General features: G+C 44.7%; 1 protein-coding gene across 1 annotated transcript; it reads left to right on the top strand.

Annotated features, from left to right (window-relative positions):
* Positions 1 to 762: 762 nt before the first annotated feature.
* Positions 763 to 18,195, top strand: LOC116519505 (threonine--tRNA ligase 1, cytoplasmic-like). The gene is made up of 19 exons (XM_032233394.1): positions 763 to 1,107; positions 2,150 to 2,239; positions 3,264 to 3,445; positions 4,565 to 4,688; positions 6,752 to 6,873; positions 7,847 to 7,964; positions 8,882 to 8,946; positions 9,167 to 9,245; positions 10,087 to 10,233; positions 10,567 to 10,665; positions 12,060 to 12,226; positions 12,410 to 12,572; positions 13,267 to 13,404; positions 13,484 to 13,561; positions 14,312 to 14,412; positions 15,820 to 15,924; positions 16,024 to 16,096; positions 16,753 to 16,867; positions 17,953 to 18,195. Exons 1-19 carry the CDS (start codon positions 874 to 876, stop codon positions 18,099 to 18,101), a joined length of 2,349 nt encoding a protein of 782 aa, XP_032089285.1. The 5' UTR covers positions 763 to 873; the 3' UTR covers positions 18,102 to 18,195.
* The last annotated feature ends 1,443 nt before the right edge of the window (positions 18,196 to 19,638 follow it).

Raw genomic sequence — 19,638 nt, forward strand, 5'->3', positions numbered from 1 at the left:
CCCAAAGGGGCGGGGCTCCAGGGACACGCCCCCTCGTGGTCTGCCGGCGCCCCGCCCACTTTCTCCGCTGAGAGATACATTGTTGCGATCCCATTGCTGCGGCTTCCTTCCTTTTGTCTTTTTTTCCCCTCTTCTTCCTTCCTTCTCTCTCTCTCTCTTTCCTTCCTTCCTTCTCTATTTCCTTCCTTCCTTCCTTTCTGTTTTCCTTTTCTCTTTTCTTTCTCTCCTTCCTTCCTTCTCTCTCTTTCCTTCCTTCCTTCCTTCCTTCTCTCTCTTTCTTTCCTTCCTTTTTTCCTTTTGTCTTTTTCTTTCTCTTCTCCTTCTCTCTCTTTCCTTCCTTCCTTCTCTATTTCCTTCATTACTTCCTTTCTGTTTTCCTTTTCTCTTTTTCCTTCTCTCTCTCCTTCCTTCTCTCTCTCTTTCCTTCCTTCCTTCTTTCTCTCTCTCTTTCTTTCCTTCCTTTTTTCCTTTTGTCTTTTTCTTTCTCTTCTCCTTCTCTCTCTCTTTCCTTCCTTCCTTCTCTCTCTCTTTCTTTCCTTCCTTTTTTCCTTTTGTCCTTTTCTTTCTCTTCTTCCTTCTCTCTCTTTTTCCTTCCTTCCTTCTCTCTCTTTCCTTCCTTCCTTCTTTCCTTCCTTCCTTCCCTCTCTCTTTCTTTCCTTCCTTTTTTCCTTTTGTCTTTCTCTCTCTTTCCTTCCTTCCTTCCTTCCTTCCTTCTCTCTCTCTTTCCTTCCTTTTTTCCTTTTGTCTTTTTCTCTCTCTTTCTTTCCTCCCTTCCTTTCCTCCCTCCCACCCTTCCTGGGGGCGGCGGCGGAGAGGAGGGGTCTTCTTCTCTGCCTCCGCCCGGCCTGGCCCTCCTCCTTCCCCGGCGGGGCGATGGCGATGGCGGCCGGGGCAGCGGCGGCGGCGGCGGCGGAGGGTCGCCTGGCCCGGCAGGAGCGCGAGGTGCGGGGCTTGGCGGCCGAGGTGGCGCGGCTGAAGGAGGCCTCCGCCTGGGCGTCCCCCGAGCGGCCGGGCCCGGAGCTGCGGGCGCTGCGGGAGGAGAACGAGAAGCTGCGCTACCGCCTCCTCCACCTCCGCCGCAGCCTGGCCGCCGAGCGGGCCCGCCAGGTGAGCGAGACCCCCGCCGCTTCCTTCGGCCCGCTCCCACCTTTCCCCGGCCCAAAGGGGGACAGACTGCAAGTCCCATCATCCCCAGCCCCTTCGGAGGAATGGGCAACGCGTCTCCCTTCATCCCTCGGCCTAAAAAGGGAGTTCCCATTATCCCCAACCCCTTGGGGGAATGGCCAATGCATCTCCCACCTTTCCCCGGCCTAAAGAGGGACAGACTGCAAGTCCCATCATCCCCAGTCCCTTGGGGGAATGGGCAATGCGCCTCCCACCATTCCCCAGCGTAGACAGACGCAGGCTGCAGGTCCCATCGTCCCCAGCCCTTCAGGAGAATGGGTCATGCGGCTCCCACTATCCCGCGGCCTAAAGAGGGACAGACTGCAAGTCCCATCATCCCCAGCCCCTTGGGAGAATGGGCAATGCGCCTCCCACCATTCCCCAGCGTAGACAGACGCAGGCTGCAGGTTCCATCGTCCCCAGCCCTTCAGGAGAATGGGTCATGCGGCTCCCACTATCCCGCGGCCTAAAGAGGGACAGACTGCAGTTTCCATCGTCCCCAGCCCCTTCGGAGGAATGGGCAACGCGTCTCCCATCATCCCTCGGCCTAAAAAGGGAGTTCCCATTATCCCCAACCCCTTGGGGGAATGGCCAATGCATCTCCCACCATTCCCCTGCCTATACAGGGACAGACTGCAGTTCCCATCATTCCCAGCCCCCTCGGAGGAATGGGCAATGCGTCTCCCATCATCCCCCCTGGACTAGAGAGGGGCAGGCAGCTGTTCCCATCATCCCCAGCCTCAAAGAGAAAGGAACAACGCAGCTCCCATCATTCCCCAACCTAGAGAAGTACAGGCTGTAATTCCGGTTATTTTCGGAGGCTTGGGGGGGGGGGGAATGGACAGCTGGTTTTCCACCATCCCCCCAACCTAGAGGGGGCACAGATTGCACCTCCCATCATCCCCAGCCCTTTAGGAGAATGGGGACGGCGCCTGCCATTGGCCAAACTCTGAAATCCCTGCCAATTAAATTTCATTTTGACCAGGACTTTCTGGAGACTGAAGACGCCCCCAGGAAGCAGGGAAAGGAGGAGAAGACAAGGGAGCCCCCAGCTGCAGATGGGGGCCCACCAGAAGTAGGTGGTCTTTCTGGGGAGGGGGCTGCATTTTCCTGGGGTGGGGGGTTTCCCTGCTGGGACAGGTGAAGTACATATACTGGTTTAAAAAAAAAAGCAGCCAGTTTCTCTCCCATTGGTTGCCTGACCCTCCTTTTAAACATGAGGAGGGGGGGTGTCTTTCAGTGCCCCCCCCCTAATCCGTATGGTGGAGGTGGCCCAGCCCTCTCCAAGTTGGTGGGTGGTCCAGATTGTGCCAATCTCCTTTAGGATAGGATAGGATAGGATAGGGAATAAGAATAGAATAGAATAAGGAATTAGAATAGAATAAAGAAACAAGTAAAAACAAATAAATAAACCAATATAAATTGAAAGATACAAGCAACGTAGTTATAGTCATAAGTGTGGAGAGATCAATACTAGGAAAGAAGAGAAGAATAATAGTCATACAGTCTTAGTAAATTATTTGACAGTGTTTTGGGAATTAGTTGTTAAGCAGAGTGATGGCGTTTGGGGGAAAACTGTCCTTGTGTCCAGTTGTCTTGGTGTGCAGTGCCCTATAGCATCATTTTGAGGGTAGGAGTTGAAACAATTGATGTCCAGGATGCGAGGGGTCAGTAGATATTTTCACAGCTCCCTTTTTTACTCCATGCAGTGTGCAGGTCCTCAATGGAAGGCAGGTTGGTAGCCATTGGTTTTTCTGCAGTTCTGATTATCTGTTGAAGTCCGTGTCTGTCTTGTTGGGTTGCAGAACCAAACCAGACAGTTATGGAGGTGCAGATGACAGACTCCATCATTCCTCTGTTGAATCAGCAGCTCCTTGAATAGCTTCCTGAGTTGGTACAGAAAGAACAATCTTCGTTGTGCTTTATTGATGACGTTTTTGATGTTAGGTGTCCATTTTAAGCCTGGAGATACGATAGAACCTAGAAACAAGGACAGGTGTCCTTGGCACCAAGGCATGAGTGTAACACAGATGTTCCTCTCAGATCATACCTAGCTGCAGGTAAGTCCTGCCAGGTGCCCTTTTTAACTGTCCCTGCAGGGTCCGACCTTCATCCGGAGCAGACTAGATCTCTACACAGAGCTGAAAAAGAAGAGCGATGCGATTCTCCGCTCCAGAACATCTGGACAAAGTCAGACAATCCAAATCAGGCTTTCCGATGGGAAGGTGACGGGCGGACAGGCCTGGAAGACGACCCCCTATCAGGTGGCTGTCGACCTCAGGTAAACTTTTGACGTATCTGAGATTGCAGCCCAGTTCTGCTTTTGCAGCTAAAACCAGGCTGGCTGAAATTATAAACCTCTCTGCTCGATTGGAAATAAACGTGACAATTTGGGTCTTTCCTATCTGTGATCTGCAGCTGGCTTGAAATTTTAGGAAGCCGGTGAGCAGAGGTAGACCCACAGGTGGGAAAAAAAGGCCACAAATGAATCTTGAACACCTTTAAATAAAACAAATGTATAACCTAAAACAACTGATCAGTGGAACAGAAGTTGCCTCCAGAAGTTGTGAATGCTCCAACACTGGAATTTTTTTAAGAAGAAGAAGTTGGATATCCATTTGTCTGAAATGGTGTAGGGTTTCCTGCCTAGGCAGGGGGTTGGACTAGAAGACCTCCAAGGTCCCTTCCAACTCTTATTCTATTCTCCTGTCCTCTATTCTGTTCCTTATTCTCTTCTCTTCTACTCTACTTTACTCCTTATTCTATTCTACTCTACTCTACTTACTCTGCTCTACTCCTTATTCTTTTTTTTTAATTTTTTTTTTTCAAAACAAACACAACACATAAAATCTTCCTTTTTTACATACTGTAGAAAGTGTATCAGTTGGTTTCAAAAGACTTTTCGTGCATCTCTTCCACAGTCATCAAGCATAATTCATATTAACTGAAGTATTTTAACTCAGATATTTTGTACATATTACCATCATTATACCTCCATTTAACTACAATTGTTTAATTGTTATCCCTCCTTCCTTCCTTCCCTCCTTCCTTCCTCTACTCCTTATTCTATTCTAAAAAGTTACTTGGAAGAAGTGTGTCTCAACCTTGGGTGCTTGCAGAGAGGGGTGGACGTCAATTCCCAGAATCCCCCAGCCGGCTGGGGAATTCTGGGAGTTGTGTCCACCCCTCTTCAAGCACCCAAGGTTGAGAAACACAGCAAGGGATGGGCATTGTAACACATTTATATTTTTACGCTTCTGGTCTTATCCCTTTCTCTGAAACGCCAGAATTAAAGGCCCAGTTTAAAAGAGATTCCCCGGAGACGTATCCGAAGGGGATGGTTGGGTTATGTGGGGACTGTGCAGCAGCTAAATCTGTGGCCTATCTCCACTGTCCGCAGCCGCGGAGTTGCCGACAATGTCGTCATTGCCAGAGTGAATGGGGAATTGTGGGACCTCGACCGGCCGATGGAAGGAGATTCCACCTTGGAGCTGCTGACTTTTGAGAACGAAGATGCTCAGGCGGTAAGTGGGTGGTTCCCCATTTTCCCTGCAAAGCATTTGAAGGCAGGAGCTCGGATGAAAGAGGACAAGCCATGTTAAAAAGGCTGCTCCGTCTTGGCTAGCTTTCCCGATGGATGTGAGGAACTTCCTTACCTGGGAATAGATGCTGGTGCTGCAGGATTTCTGCCGATGTCTCGTGTTTCATTTTAGCAGCCCAAATAACAAACTGGAAAATTTTTGGATAACGTAACATGGGAATTGGTTTATACCAATAGCAATAAACTATAATATGGTATATGTTAGATAAATGGTGAATTTGTGTATGTAGAGGACCTACATATGTTTTATGTGGTGTAAATTTGGAGGGGATGACCACTGAAGAGCTGAATGCAACGAAATTTCATTTTTAACGAATGCCAGTTATTGTGTAAAGTGACAATAAAGTTATTCTATTCCATTCTTATTCTCTGTTCTTATTCTATTCTATATTCTATTCTATATTCTATTCTATATTCTATTCTATATTCTATTCTATATTCTACTCTATATTCTATTCTATTCTATATTCTATTCTATATTCTATTCTATTCTATATTCTATTCTATATTCTATTCTATTCTATTCTATATTCTATTCTATATTCTATTCTATTCTATATTCTATTCTATATTCTATTCTATTCTATATTCTATTCTATTTTATATTCTATTCTATATTCTATTCTATTCTATATTCTATTCTATATTCTATTCTATATTCTATTCTATATTCTATTCTATATTCTATTCTATATTCTATTCTATATTCTATTCTATTCTATATTCTATTCTATATTCTATTCTATATTCTATTCTATATTATTCTATTCTACTCTGTATTCTATTCTATATTCTATTCTATATTCTATTCTATATTCTATTCTATATTCTATTCAATTCTATATTCTATATTCTATTCTATATTCTATATTCTATTCTATTCTATATTCTATTCTATATTCTATTCTATTCTATATTCTATTCTATATTCTATTCTATATTCTATTCTATATTCTATTCTATTCTATATTCTATTCTATATTCTATATTCTATATTCTATATTCTATATTCTATTCTATATTCTATTCTATTCTATATTCTATTCTATTCTATATTCTATTCTATATTCTATTCTATATTCTATTCTATTCTATATTCTATTCTATATTCTATTCTATATTCTATTCTATTCTATATTCTATTCTATATTCTATATTCTATATTCTATATTCTATTCTATATTCTATTCTATATTCTACTCTATATTCTATTCTATTCTATATTCTATTCTATATTCTATTCTATTCTATATTCTATTCTATATTCTATTCTATTCTATATTCTATTCTATATTCTATTCTATATTCTATTCTATATTCTATTCTATTCTATATTCTATTCTATATTCTATTCTATTTTATATTCTATTCTATATTCTATTCTATTCTATATTCTATTCTATATTCTATTCTATATTCTATTCTATTCTATATTCTATTCTATATTCTATTCTATATTCTATTCTATATTCTATTCTATTCTATTCTATTCTATATTCTATTCTATATTCTATTCTATATTCTATTCTATATTATTCTATTCTACTCTGTATTCTATTCTATATTCTATTCTATATTCTATTCTATATTCTATTCTATATTCTATTCAATTCTATATTCTATATTCTATTCTATATTCTATATTCTATTCTATTCTATATTCTATTCTATATTCTATTCTATTCTATATTCTATTCTATATTCTATTCTATATTCTATTCTATTCTATATTCTATTCTATATTCTATATTCTATATTCTATATTCTATTCTATTCTATATTCTATTCTATTCTATTCATATATTTTATACGGTCTATTTTCCCCCCTCTGTGCATCTTGGGTGAATGTTAATCTTATATTATTGTTAATTGTAGTTCAATAAAAGCATAAGCAACTAACTTCCCTGGCAGTTGGATTTATACAAACCAGTCACCCCAATCCTGACTCTCAACACTGTGGGTCCTTCCTCTCTCCCCCTTTTCTAGGTTTATTGGCATTCCAGTGCCCACATTCTGGGTGAAGCCATGGAAAATTATTACGGGGGCTGTTTATGTTACGGACCCCCCATAGAAAACGGCTTCTACTATGACATGCACATGGAAAACAGGTACATTCTGCCAGCTAGAGGGGTGGGGGGGTGCATAAAACGTTCCATTAAAATAGAACGAAATATTTATCATGTTTCATCCAAAGCGGCTTGCAATAATCAAGGATGCTTTGGCTAAACTTAAAAAAAACAAAATGCTTGTAATGGTTATAAGTAGTCCTCAACTTATGACCGTAATGGAGTTTATGCCCATTACGGTTATAAGTTGTGACGATTGTAAAGAAGGTCACCTGTCACATGTGACTGCAGGGTGCTGCGAACGATCATAAATGCTGGCCGGTTGCTGAACTTCAGAACCAGTCGTACCTTTGGGGAAGTGCCTGTCGTAAATTGAGGACTTCCTGTTCTAATTTGTTTGGAATGTATGAAAATAAATCACTGAAGTTATTAATAGCCTGCAAGGGTGTGGGGTTTTTTTTAAAACAACGTCTTACATAAATTACCTGAAATACACAGGAATAATTTAAGAATTTTTTAACAGTTAGGATGTCCTCACCTGGGGTCGAGGGACGCGGGGGCTCAGTGGCTGAGACGCTGAGCTTGTCGATCACAAAGGTCGGCAGTTCGGCGGTTCGAATCCTTAGCGCCGCGTAACGGAGTGAGCTCCCGTGACTTGTCCCAGCTTCTGCCATCCTAGCAGTTCGAAAGTGCGTAAAAAATGCAAGTAGAAAAATAGGAACCACCTTTGGTGGGAAGGGAACAGCGTTCCGTGTGCCTTCGGTGTTGAGTCATGCCGGCCACATGGCCACGGAGACGTCTTCGGACAGCGCTGGCTCTTCGGCTTTGAAACGGAGATGAGCACCGCCCCCTAGAGTCGGGAATGACTAGTACGCATGTGCAAGGGGAATTTTTACCTTTACACCTGGGTCAAAGGGGTGTAGGACTCACCTGTGGTGGGAAAAGTGACCAGGGCTTCATTTTATTGGAGCTGCAGCTGGACAAACTGATTTAGAATTCTTAATTTTTTTTCCAGAGGGGTTTCCAGTACAGAGTTACTGACTCTGGAGAGCATTTGCAAAAGCATCATGAAGGAAAAGCAGCCGTTTGAAAGGCTCGAAGTCCGAAAAGAAGATTTGCTAGAAATGTTTAAAGTAAGTCCTGAAGTTCTCAAAGGGACCTTGGAGGTCTTCTAGTCCAACCCCCTGCTTGAACAGGAGACCCCATAACATTTCAGACAGATGGTAGTCCAGTCTGATTTTTGAAAACTTCCAGGGATGGGGCACCCACAACTTCTGAAGGCAACTCCTCTTCCATTGTTTTAATTGCTCTCACCATTAGGGAATTTCTCCTTAGTTCTAGGTTGCTTCTCCCCTTGATTAATTCATTATTCTCTGTTTGGTTTTGTGCCACTGCAGTGATAATAAGGCAAAACCTCTCTTTTTATCAACATCCTTAGTTATTTTCGGAGGACGTGTATTTTAGTGTATAATTTCATTAGTGCTAGGTAAATAAACATATTTTTGTAATAGGACTGTTCAGATTATACCACATTTGAATCATTTCATTCTTTTTTTTAATTAAAAGTTTTTTTAAAAAAGTTTTATAAATATATACCTCCCCCCCCCAAACCCAACTCCCTCCCCAACCTTATCAATACTTTCATTCTTATCAATATATAATTGCACTCATTTTTCTCTGTCGATCCCGATCACAATTGTTCTCTTTTATTCCCTTTTTTTGTTATTTTATGTGGCTGGCCATTGGCTGAATAAATGAATACAATGAAAATATCCCTTTAATAATAATTCAGAGCTTCTCCAAAAAGATTCATAGAATTTCTGGGAGCAGGGAATTTTCCCTGGTTCAAATTCTGTGAAGTGTTAGCGGAATAGCATTTTTTTTCCTAGTTGATACCTCTAAAAATGCAGGAATTCTAGACCTCCAATTTTTCAACTAGCATGGCCAGAAGTCCTGGTGTGAAGCAGTCAAGGATAGAGAACCTGGGCTCCAAAAAAGGCTAAGTTTCAATATATTTATTTGGCCAATTTTCTTTATACACTCTTCACAGTACAACAAGTTCAAATGCCGGATCCTGAATGAGAAAATTCACACACCGACCACAACAGTATACAGGTAAGCAGATGGATTTGATTTTTTTGTGTGTTAAAATAATAGTTTCTCTTCTCTTAACTAGAGAGGAGAAGCATGTGAGGTTAATGTTGGTTTAAGTTTAAGCAACCTACGATGTTGCTGTGGAAGTGTAGAAATGTTCCAGGGTAAACACGTTTATTCGTGGTGAGCGAAGTGGCTAATAACTCGAACAGAGTTAATTATTTCGATGTTCATCTAATAGGTGCGGTCCCTTGATTGATTTATGCAGAGGACCTCATGTGAGGCACACTGGAAAAATAAAGGCCTTAAAGATCATTAAGGTAAGGAAGACTTTCTTTAGTAGAAATTGAAAGGTCAGGATAAAATCCCAGGCCCAATTCAAAGCATTAATCGTAACGAATAGAGCTGTGTTTGTCAACCTTGGGAACTTGGAGAGATGTGTAGACTTCAACTCCCAGAATTCCTCAGCCAGTGTGAGGAATATAAATATAGTGATATATAAAGTAAAGGTTCCCCTCGCACGTATGTGCCAGTCGTTCCCGACTCTAGGGGGCGGTGCTCATCTCCGTTCCAAAGCTGAAGAGCCAGCGCTGTCCGAAGGTCATGTGGCTGGTATGACTCAACGCCGAAGGCACACGGAACGCAGTTCCCTTCCCACCAAAGGTGGTTTCTATTTTTCTACTTGCATTTTTACGTGCTTTCGAAGTGCTAGGTTGGCAGAAGCTGGGACAAGTAACGGGAGCTCACTCCGTTAAACGGTGCTAGGGATTCAAACCGCCGAACGGCCCACCTTTCTGATCGACGAGCTCAGCATCTTAGCCACTGAGCCACCGTGTCCCTGATATATAAGTAGGGTGTATCAAAAAATGAAGAGTATGTTTTGAGTTTTATCAAGAAACCCCGGTCCGTTTATGATACTTTTGTCCCTGGGAAGGATTCAGATGAATGCGTCTCAATCCTGGCAAATGTAAGATGTTTGGATTTCAACTCAGCTGGGTGGGGAATTCTGGGACTTGGAGTCCACACATCTTAAAGCCACCGAGGTCGAGAAGCACGGGTTCGGATGATCAGAAAAGCATAGCAGCGCATTTATTTCTCAGACTCTTAAATCGTCTCTCCATTCCCCACTTTTTGGTGAATTTTGTTGTTTTGCATTATTAGAATTCGTCGACCTATTGGGAGGGGAAGTCCAACATGGAAACCTTGCAACGGATCTACGGAATCTCTTTCCCAGAGGCCAAAATGATGAAGGAGTGGGAGAAATTCCAGGAGGAAGCCAAAAAACGAGACCACAGGAAAATTGGCAAGGTGGGCTTTGGACTTTGAGGGAGAAACTCAAAGTGAAGCTTCTTAGGGGGCCTGAAAATCTTCGGATTTATGGTGGCCTAGAGATTCCGGGTCAGAAATCTGTAGGGTAGGTTGGAATCCTGTGCAAGGAAATTCAGGGGGCTGTTGTGCATCTGTTGTTACATTTGAGAGTTACACAACTTCAGCCTGTCAAGGTTGACTGTGGTGCATTTGGTGTTCTCTGGACTGGCCCAACTAGGTAATAGGAGCAAGATTTGCAAGAAAACGTCAACCTGAACTACATATATTTCTTCTCTTGATAAAGCTTCTTTTAACTTTGGGTTGACCCTACAGGAACAAGAGCTCTTCTTTTTCCATGACCTGAGCCCTGGAAGCTGTTTCTTTCTTCCCCGTGGAGCTTTTATTTACAATACACTCGTGGATTTCATCAAAGTAAGCACCGATACAGCAATGTTTCTAAACCTTGAGAACTTTTAAGATAGCAATAGCAGTTAGCAATAGCAGTTAGACTTATATACCGCTTCACAGGGCTTTCAGCCCTCTCTAAGCGGTTTACAGAGTCAGCATATTGCCCCCAACAACAATCCGGGTCCTCATTTCACCCACCTCGGAAGGATGGAAGGCTGAGTCAACCTTGAGCCGGTGAGATTAGAACCGCTGAACTGCAGATAACAGTCAGCTGAAGTGGCCTGCAGTACTGCACCCTAACCACTGCGCCACCAGATGTGTGGACTTCAGCTCTCAGAATTCCCCAACCATTTATAGAGAGGCCATAACCTCACATTACTTACACGAACCTCAGGGTGTCTTGGTTTTTGGAACCAGAGAATGATTACCTGCAGAAATGAAGTACGTATAAATGAGACATATTTTTTGTTCTGACTGAGGCTTCCCAGGGGCACGAAGCAAACTCTTTGTCCTGACAAAAAACCCCTTTGATTAATTGACTGTGAATTCTGCACATTCACATCCAGCAAAGTCTTTCGAGGGAGGATTTACGGTCACAGACCTCATCTGGCTTGGAGAGCTGCCAGGCCGATATCTGCAAAACTTAGCAATGAGTCACAAACCAACTAAGCAAACTGATTGTCTCCTGCAAACTCCACTCCCCTTTCGCTCCTCTTTTATGTCCTCTGGGAAGGGCCATTCACCGTCCACCTGTGGCCTTCCTCCCGACCCCTGTTCCTTAGCTGTTCCCTTCATCTGGCAACTCTGTGCATGCACACACTGGGAACAGGCTCCAGCTGTTCTTCTGCCCCACTGATGTCTGACTCTGAAGGCAGCTGATAACTGTCAGTCGGCTCTGGCCCCCTCTCTGCCTCCGACACAGAGCCTTCCCCAGACTCCAGGACTGGCCCATGCCCCTCCCCAACCTCCTTATTCTCTGAGTCTGCTGCCAGCTCTGCTGGTGGGCCACAACACTTTTTGGTCTGATTTGGTCCTTCCCATCTGCCAAATCTAGCCTAAATCACGTGAATTTTTAAGGGCCTCAGATCAAAGGCGGTCAGCATGTGTAAAGGGTATATTTTGTCCCATCACCACCTGTTGACCACCTGTGCCGGGATGGAGTCTGGAGTCCCAGGAGGAAGGGAGGGGCTGCTTTCCAGAGGGCAAAGAGGCAACCCCCAGCTTGGAAAGTCTGATGGGCAGGAAGACAGCTAAGACTGCCCCTCCCTAGCAGTTCACAGAGTGTATCTAATTCATTCTGCATAGTTGCTTTAATCTGGCAAGATTCTGTCCGTAGGATCAATACGTAAACCACTCAGCAGTATCTCCATGTGTCGCACTTGTGTTTCGGGGGCCTGACACCGCCTTATCTTGTACAGGAAGAGTATCAGCGGTGGAACTTCATGGAAGTCGTTTCCCCCAATATCTACAACAGTAAACTTTGGGAAACCTCTGGCCACTGGCAGCATTACAGCGAGAACATGTTCTCTTTCGAGGCGGAAAAAGAAATCTTTGCCCTGAAGCCGATGAACTGTCCCGGACACTGGTGAGGGTCCCCCGTCTCTCTTTTCTCAGCAGGTTGTGGAATTAAGCCCTTAACGTGAGGCTCCTTTGACCCCCCTGGGATTACATGTCGAAATCCGACAGGGAAAAACGGGGTCATGGGATCTCCATAAGTGGAGGTGAACATTGCTGCTCGATCTAGCAGATTTCTCCCCATCTCTGCCAGCCTGATGTTTGCCCATCGTCCTCGGTCTTGGAGGGAGATGCCTCTGAGACTGGCTGATTTTGGGGTGCTTCACCGCAACGAGCTTTCGGGGACCCTCAGTGGTCTGACGCGAGTCCGACGCTTCCAACAAGATGACGCTCACCTCTTCTGCACGATGGAGCAGGTAGGACACCTCATTTGGGCTTGTTCCACTGCAGGGAACTAAGGGAGGGAGTGTTCTGACCGAGGCTTCCCGAGAGCCTGAAGCCAAATCCTGGTCCCAATAAAAACCCCTTTTATTAATTGACTGTGAATTCTGCTCATCCACATCCAGCAAAGTCTTTCAAGGGAGGATTTACAGTCACAGACCTTATCTGGCTTGGAGAGCTGCCAGGCCGATCTCTGCAGAACTTGGCAAGGAGTCTCGGAGAGTCATGAACCAATTAAGCGAACTAATTGTCTCCTGCAAACTCCACTCCCCTTTCGCTCCTCTTTTATGTCCTCTGGGAGGGGCCATTCATCGTCCACCTGTGGCCTTCCTCCCAAGTCGACCCCTGTTCTTTAGCTGTTCCCTTCATCTGGCAACTCACACTGGGAACAGGCTCCAGCTGTTCTTCTGCCTCACTGATGTCTGACTCTGAAGGCAGCTGATAACTGGCATAGGGCCCTGGCCCCCTCTCTGCCTCCGACACAGAGCCCTCCTCCGAGCCTTCCCCAGGCTCCAGGACTGGCCCATCTTCCTCCCCAACCTCCTCACTCTCCGAGTCTGCTGCCAGCTCCACTGGCCACTGGCGGGGCACATCAGGGAGATTGTTTTTAGGAAAATGCCAGCTCCTTTCACCTTTGAAGTTCCTGCTGATGGATGTCTTCACTTTCAGATCGAGGAGGAGATGAAAGGATGTCTTCATTTCCTGCAGTCCGTCTATGCTGTTTTTGGATTCACCTTCCAGCTGCATCTGTCCACAAGGCCCAGCAACTTCCTAGGGGAGAAGGAGATCTGGGACCAGGCGGAGAAGGTGAGGGTGGCCAGGTGTGTGGGGCGGGGCAGAACACGGAGGGGATTTTAACCGCCATGCTTCTTCTTTCCGACTTCAGCAACTCCAGAACAGCTTGGATGACTTTGGGGAACCTTGGAAACTCAATCCAGGTGACGGGGCATTTTATGGGCCCAAGGTTAGTGAGAGGCTCTGGGTTCGAGCCAAAATATTGCCCGGGAACGTGCAAACTCTGCACAGGTACTTCTCAATTTATGACCAGCATTGGTACCGTTGTTAAGCAGTGAGTTGCGTCTAATTTTACCACCGTTTGCACTGTGGTTGTTAAGCTCCCTGTTGTGTGTTTTTTTGTGGGTCATCAATGCATTAGATTTTTATTTCCTTTTAAAGTTAAAGAGATGCATGCTCTGTTCTTTGGTGATCACAAGTTATAGCTTCATAATGTCAGACAAGATGGGCAACATACAAGATAGATGGATGGATGGATGGATGGATGGATGGATGGATGGATGATAGATTAGATATAGTGAGAGATTTATTAGATAGATAGATAGATAGATAGATAGATAGATAGATAGATAGATAGATAGATGATAGACAGACAGACAGATAGATGATAGATAGCTAGATACATAGATGATAGATACATAGATACATAGATGATAGAGATATATAGTGAGAGATTTATTAGATAGATAGATAGATTAGAGAGATATAGTGAGAGATTTGATAGATAGATAGATAAATAGATACATACATACATACATACGTACGTACGTACGTAGATGATAGTTTAGAGAGATAGTGAGTGATTTATTAGATAGATGGATGGAAGGATGGATGGATGGATAGATAGATTAGAGAGATATAGTGAGAGATTCATTAGATGGATGGATGGATGGATGGATAATTATTTTGACTTTTGCAGATCGATATTACAATCAAAGATGCTATCGGCCGCTACCACCAGTGTGCTACGATCCAGCTTGATTTCCAGCTACCCGTCCGGTTCAATTTGACGTACGTTGGGTAAGTATCCACAACCCAAGGTTGTAACCCTGAGGAATCAGGGAAGTTTGGGAAGGCTTTGCGGAAAAGGCTGTGACCAAAGAGGCTGAAAACAGGAAGGAATGGCAAGGCGATGGAGCAAAGGTGGTAGCAACGAGGCGAGGAGGAATTAAGCCAGTTCAGATGCTCGATCTGCACTTAGGCAGTTCCTGAATGTCCTTCAATCCAACTGTGTGGCCAGAAGGAGAAGAGAAACGTTTGATATTTTGTATTTGAGCACGGAGGGACTGTGAGGTCCTTGGTGCTCTCTCAGCTTGGTGGTTTTCTTGCAGGCGTTTCATGACCCAACTAGGGAATGTCATCAGTGCTAGCTGAAAGAAGGAATATTGCATTGTGCAAAGATGAAGGGGGATAGGAGCAGAAACAGAAACGTCAGTGCTTAGAACAGGCATCTCCAATCTTGGCAACTTTGGCAACTCCCAGAATTATGGGAGTTGAAATCCACCAGGCTTAAAAGTTGCCAAGGTCGGAGAGGCCTGCCTTAGACATCTTATATATTTTTATTATTTTTAAATTTAAAACAGCACCCCAGAGTCAAAATGACCATACATTCACATTATACACAATTATTCTCAACCATTTAACTATTAGCCTACTCAGTGCATTATCTATCCTTCTGTCCAATCACAATATAATACAGTTTGTTCCAGTCTTGTCACCTTGTCTTACACCAATCGTAAAATCTGTTCCAGGCTTCGAAATATTCCGAATCCCCTTTTATTTTTTAAGTTCAAGAGTGAGCCTATCTGCTTCCGCGAAGGCCAACGCTTTTCTGATTATATCCAGCTCCTGGCTTAGACATTTGACGACGACTTCCTTAAAAGGTCTCTTAAGGGGCAAGGAATAACCGGAACCGTAGCCTTGTTTGGCCACATTGCACGGCGGAAAACGAGGACACCTGTTGTGACTCAGCAGAAGTCTGCTGTGAGTTGAGTCGGGATGCAAGATTAACAATGCAGCTGGGGCTCGTTAGTGGCGTCTTCTGGTGATAAAAGAACGGATGGTGCCACGCCCTGGTTGCAGGAGTCAACGTTCATCGTTCATCGGTCGTGGTTTGTTTGTGAGAGACACTTGGAGAAGTGATTTGCTTTCTGTAACCCTGATTCAAGGAGACACTTGGAGAAGTGAATTGCTTTGTAAGAGTTTTGTTTTGCATTCTGTTATCTTCTTGCCAGAGACTTGATTTATGTTTATTTTTGGGCTCGCAGCCAGTCTGAGCCGAGGACTGATAAAGTTATTTCCTTTTAAGTCTGTCTGCCTGTCGTCTGTTAACGAGCGAAGAAGGGGGGGGGACAGAACAGAAACCCAAATTAGAAGGACAGCAAAAGAAACGGAAGTTGAAATGTTCTCGTTCGTTTCGCTTTTCAGCAAAGACGGCAACGACAAGACGAGGCCCGTAATCATCCACCGAGCGATTCTGGGCTCTGTGGAGAGGATGATGGCTATTCTGGCAGAAAACTACAGTGGCAAATGGTGGGCAGCTGATCCTAGGAGGAAATAAAGGGTTCCCTGCGGGTTGTCACGGTGAGGTTTAAAAACGGTTAACCTGGGCCCGTCCCTTTTCTCATCCAGGCCCTTTTGGCTCTCCCCTCGGCAAGTCATGCTGGTTCCCGTCGGACCTACCTGCGAAGGATATGCCCAGCAGGTAAGAGCGGAGGTGATCCATAGAAAGGAAGAGCAGGGCAGGTAGAGGGCTGCAAGGGGAGGGGGGGGGGAAATGCCCCATTTGGATGCTTCAAAACGTCGCTGTGGATATTTCAATTGTGGCTGCTCCAATTTGAAAGTGTTCAAGAAGAGATTAAGGGATGCGGTGGCTCAGGGGCTAAGACGCTGAGCTTGTCGATCAGAAAGGTCGGCAGTTTGGCGGTTCGAATCCCTAGCGCCACGTAACGGAGTGAGCTCCCGTGACTCATCCCAGCTTCTGCCAACCTAGCAGTTCGAAAGCAGGTAAAAAATGCAAGTAGAAAAATAGGGACCGCCTTAGGTGGGAAGGGAACAGCGTTCCGGGCACCTTCGGCGTTGAGTCATGCCGGCCACATGACCACGGAGGCGTCTTTGGACAGCGCTGGCTCTTCGACTTTGAAACGGACATGAGCATCGCCCCCTAGAGTCGGGAACGACTAGCACGTATGTGCGAGGGGAACGTTTACGAAGAGATTGGGCGACCATTTTTGTGAAATGCTGTAGGGCTTCCTACGTGAGACTAGAGGACCTCCAGGGTCCCTTCCAACTCCGTGGTTCTGTTGCTTTTTTAATCTCTTGTTCTGCCAGGGCTATAAAACAGCATTTCTTCATGCTTAGGTCTGCAACGAGGCTTGTGAAGCTGGGCTCATGGCGGATGTTGATTTGGACCAGAGCTGCACGCTGAATAAGAAGATAAGAAACGCACAGCTGGCTCAGTATAATTTCATTTTTGGTACCTATGATATTTTTTTAAGAAAATTAAACCGGCTCTCCCGTGTCCCAGGTCTGCCGATTGAGCGCGGTAGAATTGTTAAATCATTGGAGGGGCTGGGAATCACCTTAGGAGAAGTGATGAGGATAAATGTTATTCCTAATACATAAAGAGCCTCTTTGCCAAGTTACAGAAAAGAGAATTGCCATTAATATTTCTTCCAACCTTATAGGCCGGGGTGTCCAAACTTGGCCACTTTAAGACTTGTGGACTTCAACTCCCAGAATTCCCCAGCCAGCATAACTGACTCTCTTGTAATCCCTTCCTCTGCAATCTCTCCACTTAGATCAGAGGTCTTCAAACTTTGGCCACTTTTAAGACTTGGGGACTTCAACTCCCAGAATTCCCCAGCCAGCATAATTTACTCTCTTGTCATCCCTTCCTCTGCAATCTCTCCACTTAGAACAGAGGTCTTCAAACTTGGCCACTTTTAAGACTTGGGGACTTCAACTCCCAGAATTCTCCAGCCAGCAGGGCTTAAAGTCTTAGCTTCCACGAGTCTTAAAACTGCCAAGTTTGGACATCCCTGATAGAGGCAGTTCTCCGCTTGAGCTGGGAATTATCATCTTAAATTATGTCAGTTGTTAAGCAAGTCATCACATGACCAGCCCAATTTTATAACTTTTGGGGCAGTGTTATGGAAGCAAATAATAGTTAAGTAAACCCATTTTTATTTTAAATAAAGGCTAGTTTCCAGCAAAAAAATATATACTGTAAGTTTTGCTCCTGTGACTATAGGCCACTACAAATGGCCATCGAGGCTGAAATTCACGGAGAAGAAGTTTCGGTTTATGGCCTAGCAACCAAACTAGATCACAAAGTCTGTAATTTTGGCCACCAAGTGGAGCGGTTGTTAAGTCAAGGACTTCTCTGTAAATGAGAAGTCTAAACTTAGATTTGTACAAGTTGAAATTTCCTTAAGGGGGCAATTCTTTGAAATAACTCTTGACAGTGCAGTCTTTTAAATGCTTCCTTGGTGCCATCGGGGTTTCTAAGGAATTAACCCTCCTTTGAGGCACCGTGGCTCTAATCTGGTTTCCTTGCAGTGGTTGGGGAGAAGGAAAAAGCAAGCAACGCCATCAACGTCCGAACCCGGGATAACAAAATTCACGGAGAGGTTTCGGTTCCTTTGGCCCTCCAGAAACTACAGAAGCTGAAAGACTCCCGTACTTTACACGCAGAGGAAGAATTCTAGTTCATCGCCAACAAAGAACCGGAGCCGAGGTGGCGCAGTGGTTAGGGTGCCGTACTGCAGGCCACTTCAGCTGACTGTTATCTGCAGTTCGGCTGTTCAAATCTGACAGGCTCAGGGTTGACTCAGCCTTCCATCCTTCCGAGGTGGGTAAAATGAGGACCCGGATTGTTGCTGGGGGCAATAGGCTGACTCTGTAAACCGCTTAGAGAGGGCTGAAAGCCCTATGAAGCGGTATATAAGTCTAACTTCTATTGCTTAACCAAGAAAAATTCCAGAAAGGTGGAATTGTAACCTTGGATTTACTTGCCATTATCCAGGGTTGTAGCATTTCGAGTCACCCAAAGATGTTGAAACTACTTTTAGATTCTTTTGGCAGTTTGCGTGCATGTTTTGTTTTTAAAAGGAAAAAGAGAGTTCCAAAGATAACAGCTTGGATCTCATAGAAAAAAAAGGTCTCCAAATTTAGCCACTTTTTAAGATTTGTGGACTTCGACTCCCAGGGCGGCTGGCTGGGGAATTCTGGGTGCCGAAGTCCGCAAATCTTAAAAAGTGGCTAAATTTGGAGAGCCCCGTCATAGAGTGTAACAGATTCCTTTTGCGGATATTTATTTGTTAAGTGTGGTTGCTGCTATTGATGGGCGAGGGAGCAGGATGTCCTCCCTTCTCATGGACAGAAATATTTAGACTCAGAAGCCGCCTTTTATAGGCAACTTCATAGAATCAGGTTAGTTTATCTGATGATATAGGATAAGCAGAGTATAAGGTAGAATATAGATACAGAATGAGAGGCAGAGTGATTAAGCGTCAGGCTAGAAACCAGGAGACGGTGAGTTCTAATCCTGCCTTAGGCATGGAGCTAGGAGGAGGATTCAGAGCCAGCCACTTTCTCTCAGCCCTAGGAAAGCAGCAATGGCAAACCATTTCTGAAAATCTTGCCAAGAAAACTGCTGGGTCATGTCCTGGCACTTGATTTGATTTGATTTATTATATTTGTATGCCGCCCTTTTCCCCCAAAGGGGACTCAGGGCGGCTCACAATTCAAATCAGGGAAGGGAGTACAGACAAAATATAAAACAAAACATAATAATGCATGATTTAAAAACACACAACAGTCATGCCATTCGAGGAGGGGGGCAACAGCTCTTTAGCCCCAGGCCTGTCGGAACAGCCAGGTTTTAAGGGCTTTGCGGAAGGCCTGGAGGGTGGTGAGGGTTCGAATCTCCACATGGAGTTCGTTCCAGAGGGTCGGAGCAGCCATAGAGAAGGCTCTCCTCCGGGTAGTCGCCAGTCGACACTGGCCGGCGGATGGAATTCGGAGGAGGCCTAATCTGTGGGATCTAATCGGTCTAGTGGAGGTGATTGGCAGCAGGCGGTCTCTCTTGACCCGAAGGCACCATCATCTCCAGAGGCAGGGAATGATCCAGTACCGGTTCTGTGGGCATGGCTTGGTGGGCGTGGGAGGGGAAGGATACTGCAAAATCCCCATTCCCTCCCCACTCCAGGAGAAGGATACTGTAAAATCTCCATTCCCTCCCCA

Source organism: Thamnophis elegans, chromosome 16 (genome assembly GCF_009769535.1).
Source record: "Thamnophis elegans isolate rThaEle1 chromosome 16, rThaEle1.pri, whole genome shotgun sequence".
NCBI lineage: Eukaryota > Metazoa > Chordata > Lepidosauria > Squamata > Colubridae > Thamnophis > Thamnophis elegans.

Excerpts from the sequence above, each read along its gene's own strand:
- LOC116519505 (XM_032233394.1), top strand. The coding sequence starts at position 874 with ATGGCGATGGCGGCCGGGGCAGCGGCGGCGGCGGCGGCGGAGGGTCGC. Across the intron at positions 4,689-6,751 it reads AGAACGAAGATGCTCAGGCG|GTTTATTGGCATTCCAGTGC; the intron begins GTAAGTGGGTGG and ends CCCCTTTTCTAG. Across the intron at positions 12,227-12,409 it reads ATGAACTGTCCCGGACACTG|CCTGATGTTTGCCCATCGTC; the intron begins GTGAGGGTCCCC and ends CATCTCTGCCAG.